The 12,510-nt window shown below is 50.3% G+C and overlaps 1 protein-coding gene across 12 annotated transcripts in view; it reads left to right on the forward strand.

Moving 5' to 3' along the window:
- KMT2D (lysine methyltransferase 2D) overlaps window positions 1–12,510 on the forward strand; it is a 125,553-nt gene that overhangs the window by 84,261 nt on the left and 28,782 nt on the right. For all 12 annotated transcript variants that reach the window (XM_084837334.1, XM_084837330.1, XM_084837340.1 and 9 more), the window contains 5 exons: window positions 223–3,045; window positions 4,804–4,947; window positions 6,979–7,143; window positions 10,504–10,660; window positions 12,273–12,354. In XM_084837334.1, the coding sequence (XP_084693460.1) occupies window positions 223–3,045; window positions 4,804–4,947; window positions 6,979–7,143; window positions 10,504–10,660; window positions 12,273–12,354 (3,371 nt within the window). The remainder of the gene's footprint in view (window positions 1–222; window positions 3,046–4,803; window positions 4,948–6,978; window positions 7,144–10,503; window positions 10,661–12,272; window positions 12,355–12,510) is intronic.

The raw sequence follows: 12,510 nt of genomic DNA on the forward strand, positions 1-12,510 counted from the left end.
AAAGTATAAGATCTGAAGCAGCATCTAAGTATCTTCAAAACTTTGGCTTCCATTAAAAAAGAAACCACCAGTCTAATTAACAAGAAATGGTTTCTGATTCTTACATTTGCATGCCTTCAGTGTTTGAGGAAATTGCCCTCCTCTAGGGGGAAAGGGATAGATGGATTATTTGCTGCACTAATGCCCCCCCCCATCTCACCTCTCTCCCTCCCGCTCTGGCAGGTTCGGAAACAACAGAAGGAGCATACCAACCTCATGGCTGAGTACCGCAACAAGCAACAGCAGCACCAGCAGCAAACCTCCACTGTCCTGGCCCTCAGCCCCTCGCAAAGCCCCCGCCTCATGGCCAAGCTCCCTGGCCAGCTGCTTTCTGCACATGGCCTCCAGCAGGGGCCACAGGGCCTGGCAGGCCAGGCAGGTGGCTTGCGCCTCCCTCAGGCCGCCCCCATGGCAGTACAACAGGGCGTCCCATTCATGGGGCAGCAGCAGCCGCAGCCAGCCGGGGGTGCTGCCTCCAACAACTTCTTCTCCAGCAACCGTCTCTTGCAGGAAAGGCAGCTGCAGCAGCAAAGGCTGCAGCTGGCCCAGAAGCTGCAGCAGCAAAGCCTCATGGGACAAGTGTCGATGCAGCAGCAGCAAAGCCTCATGGGACAAGTGTCGATGCAGCACCAACAGCAGAGCCTCATGGGACAGGTGTCTGTGCAGCCGCAAAGCAGCGTAGGCCAGACTGGCTTGATGGGCCAGCCCCCGCCGCCCACGGCCACGCCCCAGCCCAGCCAGAGCCTGCTTCCCAAGCAGCCAGGGCTGCTGAGCAGCCCGCCGGGGGTCATGGTCCAGCAGCTTTCGCCGCAGCAGCAGCAGCAAGCCCTGCTGGGACACTCCATGCTGCAGCACCAGGGCGTGATGGCCCACCCGGCTGCACAGAGGCAAATGCTTCTGGCTCCACAGCAGCACAGAGCGCTGGGCTCTCCTCAGCAGCAGGCCCAAGGGATGATGGGGCACCGGCTGCTTTTGTCCCCGCAGCAGCAGCAGGCAGGGCTGCTGGGCCAGCAGAGGGCTTTGCTGAGCCAGCAGCAGCAGAGCAGTCTGGCGCAGCACCAGGCGCTCCTGGGCCAGGGACCAGCCGCTCAGCCAGGAATGTTGGGGCCAGCCGCTCAGCCAGGTGTCCAGGGGCAGGGGCAGGGGATGGCCACAGAGCCTGTCCAGCACTTCGTGCAGCACGGGTCTCTGAGCCAGCCGCTGCACTCGGGTCAGGGGATGCAGCCGGCCCCGTCGCAGCAGCAGCAGCAGCAGGGTCTGGCTGTTAAGGAGCAGCAGGGCGGGCCAGAAGGTGCCGCCGGGCTGCCTCAAGAGGGGGCAGATGGCGTGGTGCTGCAGCAGCAACTTCGGCCCCATTTGGTGGGCCAGGAGTTGGGAGGGCAGCTGCAGATGAGTAGCCAGGAGCAGCAGGCGGTACCCAGCCGTGGAACTCCCCTGCAGGATCAGCCCTCGCAGCTGATGCTCCCGCAGCATGGGGAGCAGCCAAAGCAGCCAGCGGACCTGGGCCAGGCACAACACCTTCTCTTGGGCTCTCCGCAGCAGGGCACCTTGGGCTCCCTGCAGCTGCGGATGCAGCAGCAGCAGCAGAACAGCCACCTGCAGCAGCAGCAGCAGCACAGCCACCTCCAGCAGCCACTGCGAACTCACCTGCCTGTGGAGGGTATCTTGCAGCAAGAGGTGTCTCAGCAGCAGCAGCAGCAGCACCAACACCACCGAGATGCAGCTCAGGCCTCCCATTTGCTGAACCTGCAGATGGAGCAGCATGGTCAAGTGCAAAACATAATGCCTCAACAGCAAAGGATTGTGGGCCAGAACCTGGAGCAGCCCCCAAAAGGCTTACCAGGCCAGCTCCCTCTGCCGCCGCCGCAGCAGCAGCGCCTTCAGAGCCCAGCTGGGCCTCCCAAAACGCCAGGGCTGATGGTGCCACTGCAGCAGCAGCAGCAGCAAAGCATGATGGTCCAGCAGTCATCGCCACAAGGCCAAAGCATCCTGTCCAGCCCTGTGATGGGCCAGATCCGTGCCCAACTTCAGGGGGTCATCTCCAAAAACCCGCAGCTGCGGAACCTCACCCCTCAGCAGCAGCAGCAATTGCAGGCCCTGCTGATGCAGCGCCACCAGCAGAACCTGCTGCAGCAGAACCAGGCTTTGCGGCAAGCCAGCCCCTACCCAGGGCAGGCACCAGCACCGCTTGACCCAGGTCAGCCCGCTGCGCCACAGCTTCCCCTGCCTGGCGCTGTGGGACAGCAGCCACCAAGACAGCCTCTGGCCGTGTTCCAGATTCGCCCCGAGCAGGCTTTCGCTGCCTCCGTGGAGCAGCAGAGGGGGCCAGTGAGCCAGCAAACAGCCCCCAGCCCCCAGCAGCAGGGGATGCTCAGGCACCCTGCCCCTCAGGCTCCCCCTGTGCCCTCGAGCGTGGCTGGCATGGCGTCCACGCCGCCGCCGCCGCACCCTATCCCTTCAGAGCCAAAGAGACCGTCCCCTTTGCTCCTAGCTGCAGGCCCTGAGCAGCAGCCGACTCCTGCCCAGAAGCACCACCCTGCTACCCCCAGCCCCCTGCTGCCCCCTGACCCACCTCCTGCCATCCCAAGCACAGGGGAAGTAGCTCCTGGGACCTGCAGCCTCAGAGACTCTGAGCGCCCCAAAGACCCCGTGGAGCCCATCAATGGGCAGGTGTCGGCATCTGCTTCCCCCCCAGGAGGGAGAAGAGTCCTGCCACCCCCAGGAGACCCTCCCCTTGTGTGCATCAAACAGGAGCCCAAGGAAGAAGCAGCCCAGTGCGCGCTGATGAGCAGTGCCCAGCCCGTCAAGAGAGAGGCGAACGGGGATCCTGCGTCCGCCAACAACAGCCTCGCCCGCACTGAAGCTGGCCACCTGTTGCTGCAGAAGCTGCTGCGGGCCAAGAACGTGACACTTGCCACGCAGCGCTCGGGCGGTGTCAACGGGCACGTGGATGGCAAACTGGCTGGGGTGGAGGGCCGCTTGCAGGTGGCACCGGATGTACGAGAGGTGAGCATGACAGGAGAGGAGAAGGCACCAGCCTGAGTGGCAGCGATGTGAATGGGGAATTGGTGGCACAGAGTTTTTGTAGTCTGTTGGATTTCACTATCCTATCAGAAAACTAGAGAAGTAATTTTCCAAGCAATCTAAAAGTTTGCCCTTTTTCAGGGAATGTGGAAATCCATGTTCTGTGAATGTACTGTACCATGCATAATCTGGGTGGCCTGCTCCTTTCCTCTGTAGCAGGGGTGGTGATGCTGTGACCCTCCAGATGTTTTTGGACTCCAACTTGCATCAGCTCCAGACAGTGGTTAGGGATGCTGGGAGCTGTAATCCAACGACATCTGGAGGGCAGTAGCCCCCATCCTCCCCCCATTCCATAGTCTGCAAAAACATTGCTTTCATTTTGTTTTGGGAGTAACAAGTTTTTCTCCTTCATTGTCGTGGAAGAAAAAGATTGGAAGTGTATATGAAGTGTGCTTTATAGGCTGATCAGGAACAGCAATGTGGCCACTGCCACTTTTTCTAAGTGGTTGAGAGGGATGTTGCCCCCTTTAAACTGCCATTAGTTCTCAATATGCGCATGTGCCCTTTCCCTTCTAGAAATTACAAATGTTAGGACTACAATTTTAATGTGAGCATTTTACAGGTTGCAAGTTTTAGAGGAGTTAGGTGCATATCTGCTTGCCCCTTCCCCCTTCCCAGTCCTGCTTCTGGCCGCTGTGCTTACAGCTTTTTATTTTCACCCTGCAAAAGATCAATCCATTTATTTCCCTTCCCCAACCTCCTGCATCCACTGTCTGCTTACTTTTTTCCTGCCATTGTTTTCCTGGTTTTGTTTCCCTTACTAATGGGTCATGCCGCTGCCCTTGGAATGAGGCCAGTTACATGTCTTTGGACCCTTTTACACCTAGATATGTGGATGTGCCCTTTGTTTGCTCATCTTTCTCAGGGTGTCTGACTTCTTCTGAACACTGGAGCCTTTTATTATTTGTAAGTCCTTAAGGTTCTCTTCTGGTTTTTGTTATTTTCCCCATTCTCTGCGTTCACCATCTCAAGCTTCTTTTAAAGCAAGGGCAGGAAGCATGCAGGCCACATGCAATGCCCCCCCACACACACATGGGGGTTTTTTTTTGCAGCCCACACTATGTCCCCTGCTGCCACTCGCCGCCAGTTTCCCAGCAATCCTGCTGTTCGACAGGCTGGGGGAATGCTTTCCGTTGCTTATAGCAACTAAGCCAACTGGCTTACTGAGTGGTCTGTCAGGATTTCAGCCACATCCCATTAACACCTGATCTACATGTTGGAATGAGGCGGGTAGAATTCTAAGCTGCACTGTTCCAAGTGTCTGGTAGTGGGGATGATACCATTTTGGAATGTGTTCCCATGTCATATATTTTTTAACCCTCCATGCATGTGTATGTGTGTGCGTGTTACAGATTTATAGATAGTGTAGAAACCTAGCACATTGAGGGGACAGCCATGCAGTGGGTTGCTACAGAAGGGAGTCTTCTTGCATATGGGAGCATTCAAGAATAGATCTCCTCCTCCTCCTCCTCCTCAACTAGTAAAGTCCATAACTCTGCTGCCTCACTATGCATTTAGTGCACCTTGGCTCAGATTTGGTCCTATGGGAGGGGGAGGATTATGAAAGGGATCGTGCATCCCTTCGGGAAGGGACACACATAGGAGCCCAGGCAGGTGTGCTGAGGAGCGGCAATTCACTTGCATCTCTATCTGTCTGTTTCTCTTTCGGGGCCGCTACAGGATACACTAGCAGCAAAGAAACCCCCACTGCCAAAGCCCAAGCGATCTCAAAAAGCTGGGGAGCGACTTGCCAACTCCCGTAAGAAGCTGCGCAAGGAGGACGGTGTGAAGACCAGCGAGACCCTAATGAAGCAACTGAAGCAGGTACGCTCCACCTTCCAGCTGCTGCAGGGGTGCTGGCTGGCTGAAGGCCTGCGTAGAAGTTCAATAAGTACTTTCGTATTTCTCTTGGGGGTCAGGGCATAAAGGAAGTGAAGAATTGCTGTTTAATATGTTAGTGGCTGTGCAGGACGTGCATCCAGCCATAGTGGTAAGGAGGAGGTAGGAAGCGGTAGGTAGTAGTTTGTTGTGAAGCAGTAAGCCTTCGCAAGACTAGTATACGTGTGATACTCAAAACAAAATGTTCTGTTCTAGAGATGGCTTGAAAAAAATGATAAGATATGGCAGCTGTGTACATTGTTTTGGAATCTGTTGTACATGTGGAATCAGAAGGAAAGACTGTTTAGGCGTATGCATGTGCGTGTTAGAAATAACAGTCAAAATCACTGCAGGCAGCCAACCCTAACCAGATGTATATTCTGTTTTATTTTGTTTTTTGACAGTTATTATATGCTTCGTTGTTCTTCTCTATTAACCATAATTTGGGGGGCAGGGAGTACAGATGTATAAGATGGGCCCCTTCCCACATACGTGCCACGATACTATTCCGTACATACAATCTCATGAGTCAAGAAAGAAAAGTTCCTATTTTAATTTTTGAAATTACATTTTCTACATTTCTGGAATTATAGCATGGCACCTACTGGGGGCCCTTCTGTCATGTTTCCAAACACCCCCCCCCCATTTTTTTCTTTCTGGCTATTTTTGTTTTAACATCCATCCTGGAGAAGAGTCCTGCAAGGCTTGCTGACTATGCTGTGACATTTTGGTTGGTCCTAATAAAGGTATTATTACCCTGTTTGTTTTAATTTCTTTTATTTTAATGGACCAACAGGATTGAACACAGTTTATAAGTAGACCAATTTACTTTAAAGCTTTATTTTTCTGGCCTTTTTCATGGCAGAATCATGAATTATCTCCCCAAAGCCATTTCTCTTGCAAGTTCAAACTTGATAGATAAAATAGCTAAGTGGCTTAACTGTTCTTGTTTCCATAGCGGGAGGCCTGCAGTTTTTCATGAGTGCTAGCTTGCTGAAACTTCTTTCAGCTTCTTCCACAATCATTGGTAGAGTACAGATAAAACCCATAGGGCTATCCACACATCACTGTTATGTTTTGGGGGTATAAGGTGGGATCATTGAAAAAATATGAATCTGATAGTGTAGCACTACTCTCTCCTGCTTTTTAGAAAAAAAATTATGTGGTGATGCTAATGGTAATACCATCTGACTACCTTTTGAAAACATTAGATTGGAGTCACATAATGCATCTGGCATTTTTTCTTCATCATCAGTTGTCACAGACACAGTCTCTACATTGGAATCAATTTCTTTTTGTTGTGTTAATCTGCTTCCCTAGACAGTGTATTGCCTGGCCCAGGCTGCAGAAAGGCCTTAACTCTTTTGAAAAACTGGAGGATTCAGTGGCATCCTTTTTCTTCTTTTAGTTCCCTTTGTTTTACCTTCTTACATTTCTGGCTCCCTAATTTGTATTTATAGCCACCAGACTTAGCACTGTGTGTGTGTGAGTGAGAAAGAGAGAGAGAATGAAAACTAAACATTTAGGGTGCAGACCTATGCATGTTCAGACCGAAAAAAAGTCCTACAGTTCCCAGCGTTCCCCAGCCAGTCATGCTGGCTGGGGAATGCTGAGAGTTGCAGGACTTTTTCCATATCATCATGCATAGGATTGTGCCTTTAGTCACATATATTTTGGGCCTGTAAATCTTACCAGGAGCACTGGCTCCCACTCATATCAGTGTCCCAAAGTTTCCATGGATATTCTTGAGCACAAGCTACAATTTAGATTCAGTTTTTTCCGAGATGGGGTTATAGCCTAAGCCAGGTTCTCCAGGCCCTGGTAAAGTGTACCCTTTCTCCCACTGCTTGGGCCGTCTCTGTCCCACCCTGTTGGGGTGCAGGGTGGAGGTTCATATCTGAGTACACCCCTCACACAGTTTCTAGGATCTGTCAGTGTGTGAAGATGCATCTGTCTGATTCAGTCCTCTCTCCTCAGGAACTCTCTTTGCTGCCTCTGATGGAGCCTGTTATCACAGCCAATTTCAACCTTTTCCCTCCCTTTGGGAGCAGCCCAGTCAATGGCAAGTGCCAGCTGAAGGGTTCTTTTGGTAATGCTGCTCTTGACAGCATTCCAGACTACTACTCACAGCTTCTCACCAAGGTATGTGTGGCCAGCCCTTTGCTGCTTTGGGCATGTGGCTGGCTGGCTGGCTCAGTTGTTCACAGCAAGAAAGACACTGTGGAATTGCTTTTGGAACACTTATTTATTTATTACATTTCTATACTGCCCAATAGCCGAAGCTCTCTGGGTGGTTTACAACAATTAAAACCATAAATGCAGCATGATAAATACAATATAAACGTTTAAAACTACAGTATAGAGTAAAAATAAAAACCTAGCAGCAGTGCAAAGATTTAAAATACATTAACAGATTTAAAACCACAGAAACTGAAAGACTAACATGTCTGGGAAAATAAGAATGTCTTTGCTTGGTGCTGGAAGGAGCAGAGCGTAGGTGCAAGGCCAGTCTCTCTAGGAAGCTCATTCCACAGCTGGGGTGCCCCAACAGAAAAGGCCATCTTCTTAGCCACCACCCGCCTCACTTCCTTTGGTGGGGGCTCCCAAAGATGGAATGCTGAAGACAATCTTAGGATCCATGCAGGCATATATGAGAGGAGATGACCTTTCAGGTAGCTGTCAGGGTGGACACTGAGCCCATAGAACCTCAGAGCAGTTCTGATTCTGAGGAGGAACAGCCGTCCGTGGGAGAGGAGCGCGCTCATTCCTCCCAGGCCCTGCAGCTGGCAGAGATTCCTCCTGCCGGCATTCCAGACATAGATAGCGGTCCTGGGAGTGAAAGAGCACGGAAGGAAGGCTGGCTGGATGCTCGACGCAGACGCAAAGAGCAACGAGCTATGGAGGGCACGGAAAGGAGGCGTAGCGCCTGTTTGGTGCGCAAGCAATGGTCGCATCCAGAGGACCCAAGGGAAAAGGGGAGGGACTCTCTCTAGCCCATAAGTTCAAGGTCTGCAAGTGATTCTCGTTCAAACGGGGACCAACTGTTTCCAACCCGGGGCATAGATTACTCTGCTGTTCATAGCTTAGTCGCTGGTGATAGAGTTATTAAGTTGTAAAAGGAATAATGCCTTGAAAAGAATCCTTTGTCTGTGTCTGGAGTTGGCTACTGGAGTAGACTGAAAGAGGCTGGCTAGGGCCTCCTGACAGTAGCCTGGCCCCAAGCCATTTAGGGCTTGAGTGTTAGTACCAACACTTTGAAACAGGTCTGGAAATGGCCTGGCAGCCCGTGCAGATGAAAAAGTACTGACATAATACGATCACATTGGCCAGTCCCCGTTAACAATCTTGCTGCCCAATTTGGACCAGCTGAAGTTTCCAGAGCGTTTTCAGAGGCAGCCCCATTCATTGCAGACAAGAGTTTACCAGAGCATGGATAACTAGCTAGGCACTGTCTGTCCAGATAACGTCATAGTTGATATATCAGCCTAAGCTGATAAAAGCTGCTCCATGCCACCAAGTCCACCTGTGTCTCTAGTGACAATGCTGGATCCAAGAGCATCCTCAAACTATGAACCTGATCCTTTAGGGGGAGTGCAACCCCCTCCAGAGCAGGTTGAACATCACTTAGCTGGTCAGACAAACCATCCACTAACAGTACCTCCATCTTGTCTGGATTGAGTCTCAGATTATTGGCCCTCATCCAGTCCATTACTGTGCCCAGACACTGATTCAGAACAGCCACTGCCTCACCTGGATTTGATGAAACAGAGAGGTAGAGCTGGGTGTCATCCGCATATTGATGACACTTCAGCCCACAGCTTGAGATAACCCAGATTGTAACAGGCCATGAACCACGCAGAGAAGCTCCACTGGACAACACTGAGAAGATGCAATGGTGGTGGAAAAGAACTCCCCTTTGCCACTATTACCGCCACAGAATAGGCTCGATTATGAGCTCTAACCTGTGTTCAGTCAGACTCAGCATGAGTTTTCCTCCACCTGGTTTCTAGCCGTCTCCCCTCTTGCTTCACTGCCCTTAGCTCAGGTGAATGCCAGGGAGCTACCTGGGCTCTGCTCAGAGAGAGAGGGGGCTTGGGTGTGATCGTGTCAACTGCTCGAGTCACATCCACAGAGTGAACAGGGCTTTGACAGGAGCACCAGCCATACCAGCAAGAAAATCCCCTAGAGCCCTCTGGAATCCATTGAAATCCATTAGCCTCCGTGGGTGGGCCATTTTAATAGGTTCCCCACCCTTGCAGAGGGGAAAGGCCTTGTGATATGAGCGTGAGCTGTTCTGGCCCAAAGGTTCTATCTGAGCAAATCCCAAAGAGCTAATGTGACCTTTGGGTGGGCGAAGAGAAGAAGGGAAGGGTGCGGGGTGGTTTTTTTTGTTTTGAATAAATGGATGAGGAGAGCTAAAGGCTTGTATGTATTTCTGGTCAGAGAAGGATACTTAGCATACAGCCCTGCTCGGCAACTAGTTTTATCGGCAAGGTATTTTAAGGCAGAGGGTGTTGGGCCTGGCCACTACAAGACCCCAAAGTGATCCTCTTGGTGGGTTCTAGCCACAGCCACCACTCCTTCCACATGAACTTATTATCTCTAGGTTTGGAACTACCGGGGTGGGGAGGGATCGCAGTGAGGTAGTCCTTTGGGGGCTGGATCTCACAGACGGACTGCTAGTTGCCAGTCTGGTCCTTTGTGTTGCATGCGGCTCACTGATCTCTTCTGTGTTGGTCACAATCACACATGCTGTGTGTTTTGTGCTTCCTGTACCCCTTGCTATCTGTATGTAGCTCTGCCTCTGCGCAGCTTTGAAGTCCAATCCATTTCAGGCTCCAGCACATATAGTGGGTAGAGCTAGTTGGAAGCCAAAAGAGGACACATCAGTTGGATGTGAGGGATGGAAGGATATCACAAAACAGGTGGAGCAATTGAAATCTCCCTCGTCTGGGCAAAGTGGTGCTATTTTTTTCCCAATACGTTAAATTTGCATCCCACCCTTCAATAAGTAGACATTTCCAGGGTGGCTCGAAAGGTTAAGAAATAAGGACAGTAATATCAGAGATAATAAAACATCTTAATGATGACAAAAACAGTGGAGGAAGATTAGCAAATAAAATCACAGTAGATTAAAAAAAAAATCTCAGCAGCAGTTTGGCCTGGGAAAATAAAAATGCCTTCACCTGACCTCAAAGTAGGTGCCAGGCGAGCCTGGCTAGTGGAGGGCATTCCGTAGCTCCAGAGTTGACCATATAAACTGACTTGTAAACCATGCTGGAAGCTGTGCTGATCGGCGGTGTATAAATGTTGTACACGTATTTGCATTATTTATAGGGCGCCGCATAACAAGAAGTTATCTGGGTGGCTCACAAAGTAAAATAAGCAAACTATGGAAGTGTGGGTTTGGTGGAAGGGGGTCTAACATGATTCCCAAGCTATGGAGAAGAGGAATCAGGTGGGGGACCATGATGGACACTGACTCCTCTGTTCCCCATCTAGAACAACTTGAGCAACCCGCCTACACCACCTTCTTCGCTGCCCCCCACACCGCCACCCTCTGTACAGCAAAAGCTGGTGAATGGAGTTCTGTCTTCGGAGGAACTGACTGAGCAGCCCAAGGAACCAGTACTGTCCCGTGAGCCTGAAGGGCAAAAGGGTAAAGTCCATTGCCGAGTAGAGCTGGTGCTGTCAAATTCTAGAATGATGGGAGACCTATGGAGGCTGCTCTGAATTTTCTTGTGGAACAGAAAGTAGAAGTACAGTACATAAGTAAAATAAATCTATTCCAACCCTTGGGATGATTGGAATAGATCTTGGGATTCATAATGTCAATGAATTATTCATTATGTTGGTGGAATTCATTATGCTAATGGCTATTGCCTTCTTGGGCTAGTGGTGTACTGCATTCATCAGTGCAGCAAATTTAAAGGAGAAGTAGGAAGATGGGTGCCAGGCAGAGACCAGGGACTTGGAGAAGATGGATAGAATCATATTGGGCATTTCAGAAAACTGCTGTGCAATCCTAATTATTTATAACAATTTGCTGTGATTAATTGTGTTTAGGCAACAGTTCAGCCTCATCTTCTGAGGATCTTTTATTTGTATTTTAAACTTTTTATAAACTGCTTTTCTATTTAAAAAAATATTCAAAATGGCACACAAAAGAAATATAAAACAATAACTATAGAAGGCAGCAGAATAAAAATGATGATGATCTACTAAATCTTAAAAGCAGAAGGGAATTTATTTTTTAAATAGTACTTTTAAAATTAACAATTCAAGACAGTTGCAGTAAGATGATAAAGAACCATTACAAAGCCTTGGCGAACAAATAGGTTTTAATTTGTCTCCTGAATTATAAGAGTTGGTTCTCCTCTTGTTGGGGAAGGGCATTCCACAAATGTGACGCCACCACTGGAAAAGCCCTCTCCTTGGTTGCCAACCACCTGTTTTTCACCTGGGGGAAGGGGGGCCTGGAAAAGGGTCTCTAATAAAGATCTTAAGCTGTGGGCAGATCAATATGGTCCTTCAGTGTTATATAGTCAGAAGTCTTCAAGGACAGTCCCACGCACGATGCATTAATCTCCCATGTTACAAGAGCGTGGATAACTGTTGCAAGACACTGTCCGGATAGGAGGGTCCGCAACTAATGCACCACTTTATGTAGATGTTAAATAGCATGGGATAAGGGAGCCTTGAGGAACACCATCGCATAAGTGTCATGCACCAAAGTATAACCGCCCCCCCCAGACCTGGTGGCAGGCGGGAGGAAAACCACCACAGAGCAGCGCCTCCTGTCCCCGCCCAGACAGATAATCTAGAGGGATACAATGGTATCAGAATCCACTGGGAGAACCAACAAGGCCTCTTTCCCCCTTCGCAGGTCATCCACCAGGCCAACCAAGGCAGCTGCAGTGCGAAAACTGGGCCTGAATCTGTATTGAAATGGGTCTAGATAAACCAGCTGCTTGAGCATCTCTCCCCAAATGGGGAGATCTTGCAATAGTTCAATAGTTACTACGATTAGATGGGTCCATGGTAGCCTTTTTAAGGAGTAGACATGCGGCTGCCTCTTTTAAGAGGGCTGGAACCACTCCCTCTTGTGATAAGGTATTAACTGTCCCCCCAAACCAGCCAATCATGTCTCCTCAGTTTGGTGTTAGGCACCTCACCACATCCTTGCACCACGAATACCTGAAACTCATGCAAGCAGCTCTCCCATAACAGCTTAACATTTTGACCCTTCACTCCTTCTCCCACGAATGCAGATGTTCCTCTTGTGGAAGTGAAAAGCTTAGACCTCCTTGCAGCTCTGCCCACGCCACCACACAACCAGACTGAGGATGTCAGGTAAGAATGGAGGCGAAGTGAGGGCACAGAAGACAGGCTGGAACGGGGAACCGGCTTAGCCAGGCTGGAAGCTGTAGCATGAACTGCTGGACTTGGGAAAGGTGAAGGTTTCTTCTGGGGGCCCCAACGTGGGTGACATTCATTGGGGAGTATGGA

Source organism: Heloderma suspectum, chromosome 2 (assembly GCF_057233095.1).
Source record: "Heloderma suspectum isolate Gila_16-S chromosome 2, 16-S_ref, whole genome shotgun sequence".
Taxonomy (NCBI): Eukaryota; Metazoa; Chordata; class Lepidosauria; order Squamata; family Helodermatidae; genus Heloderma; species Heloderma suspectum.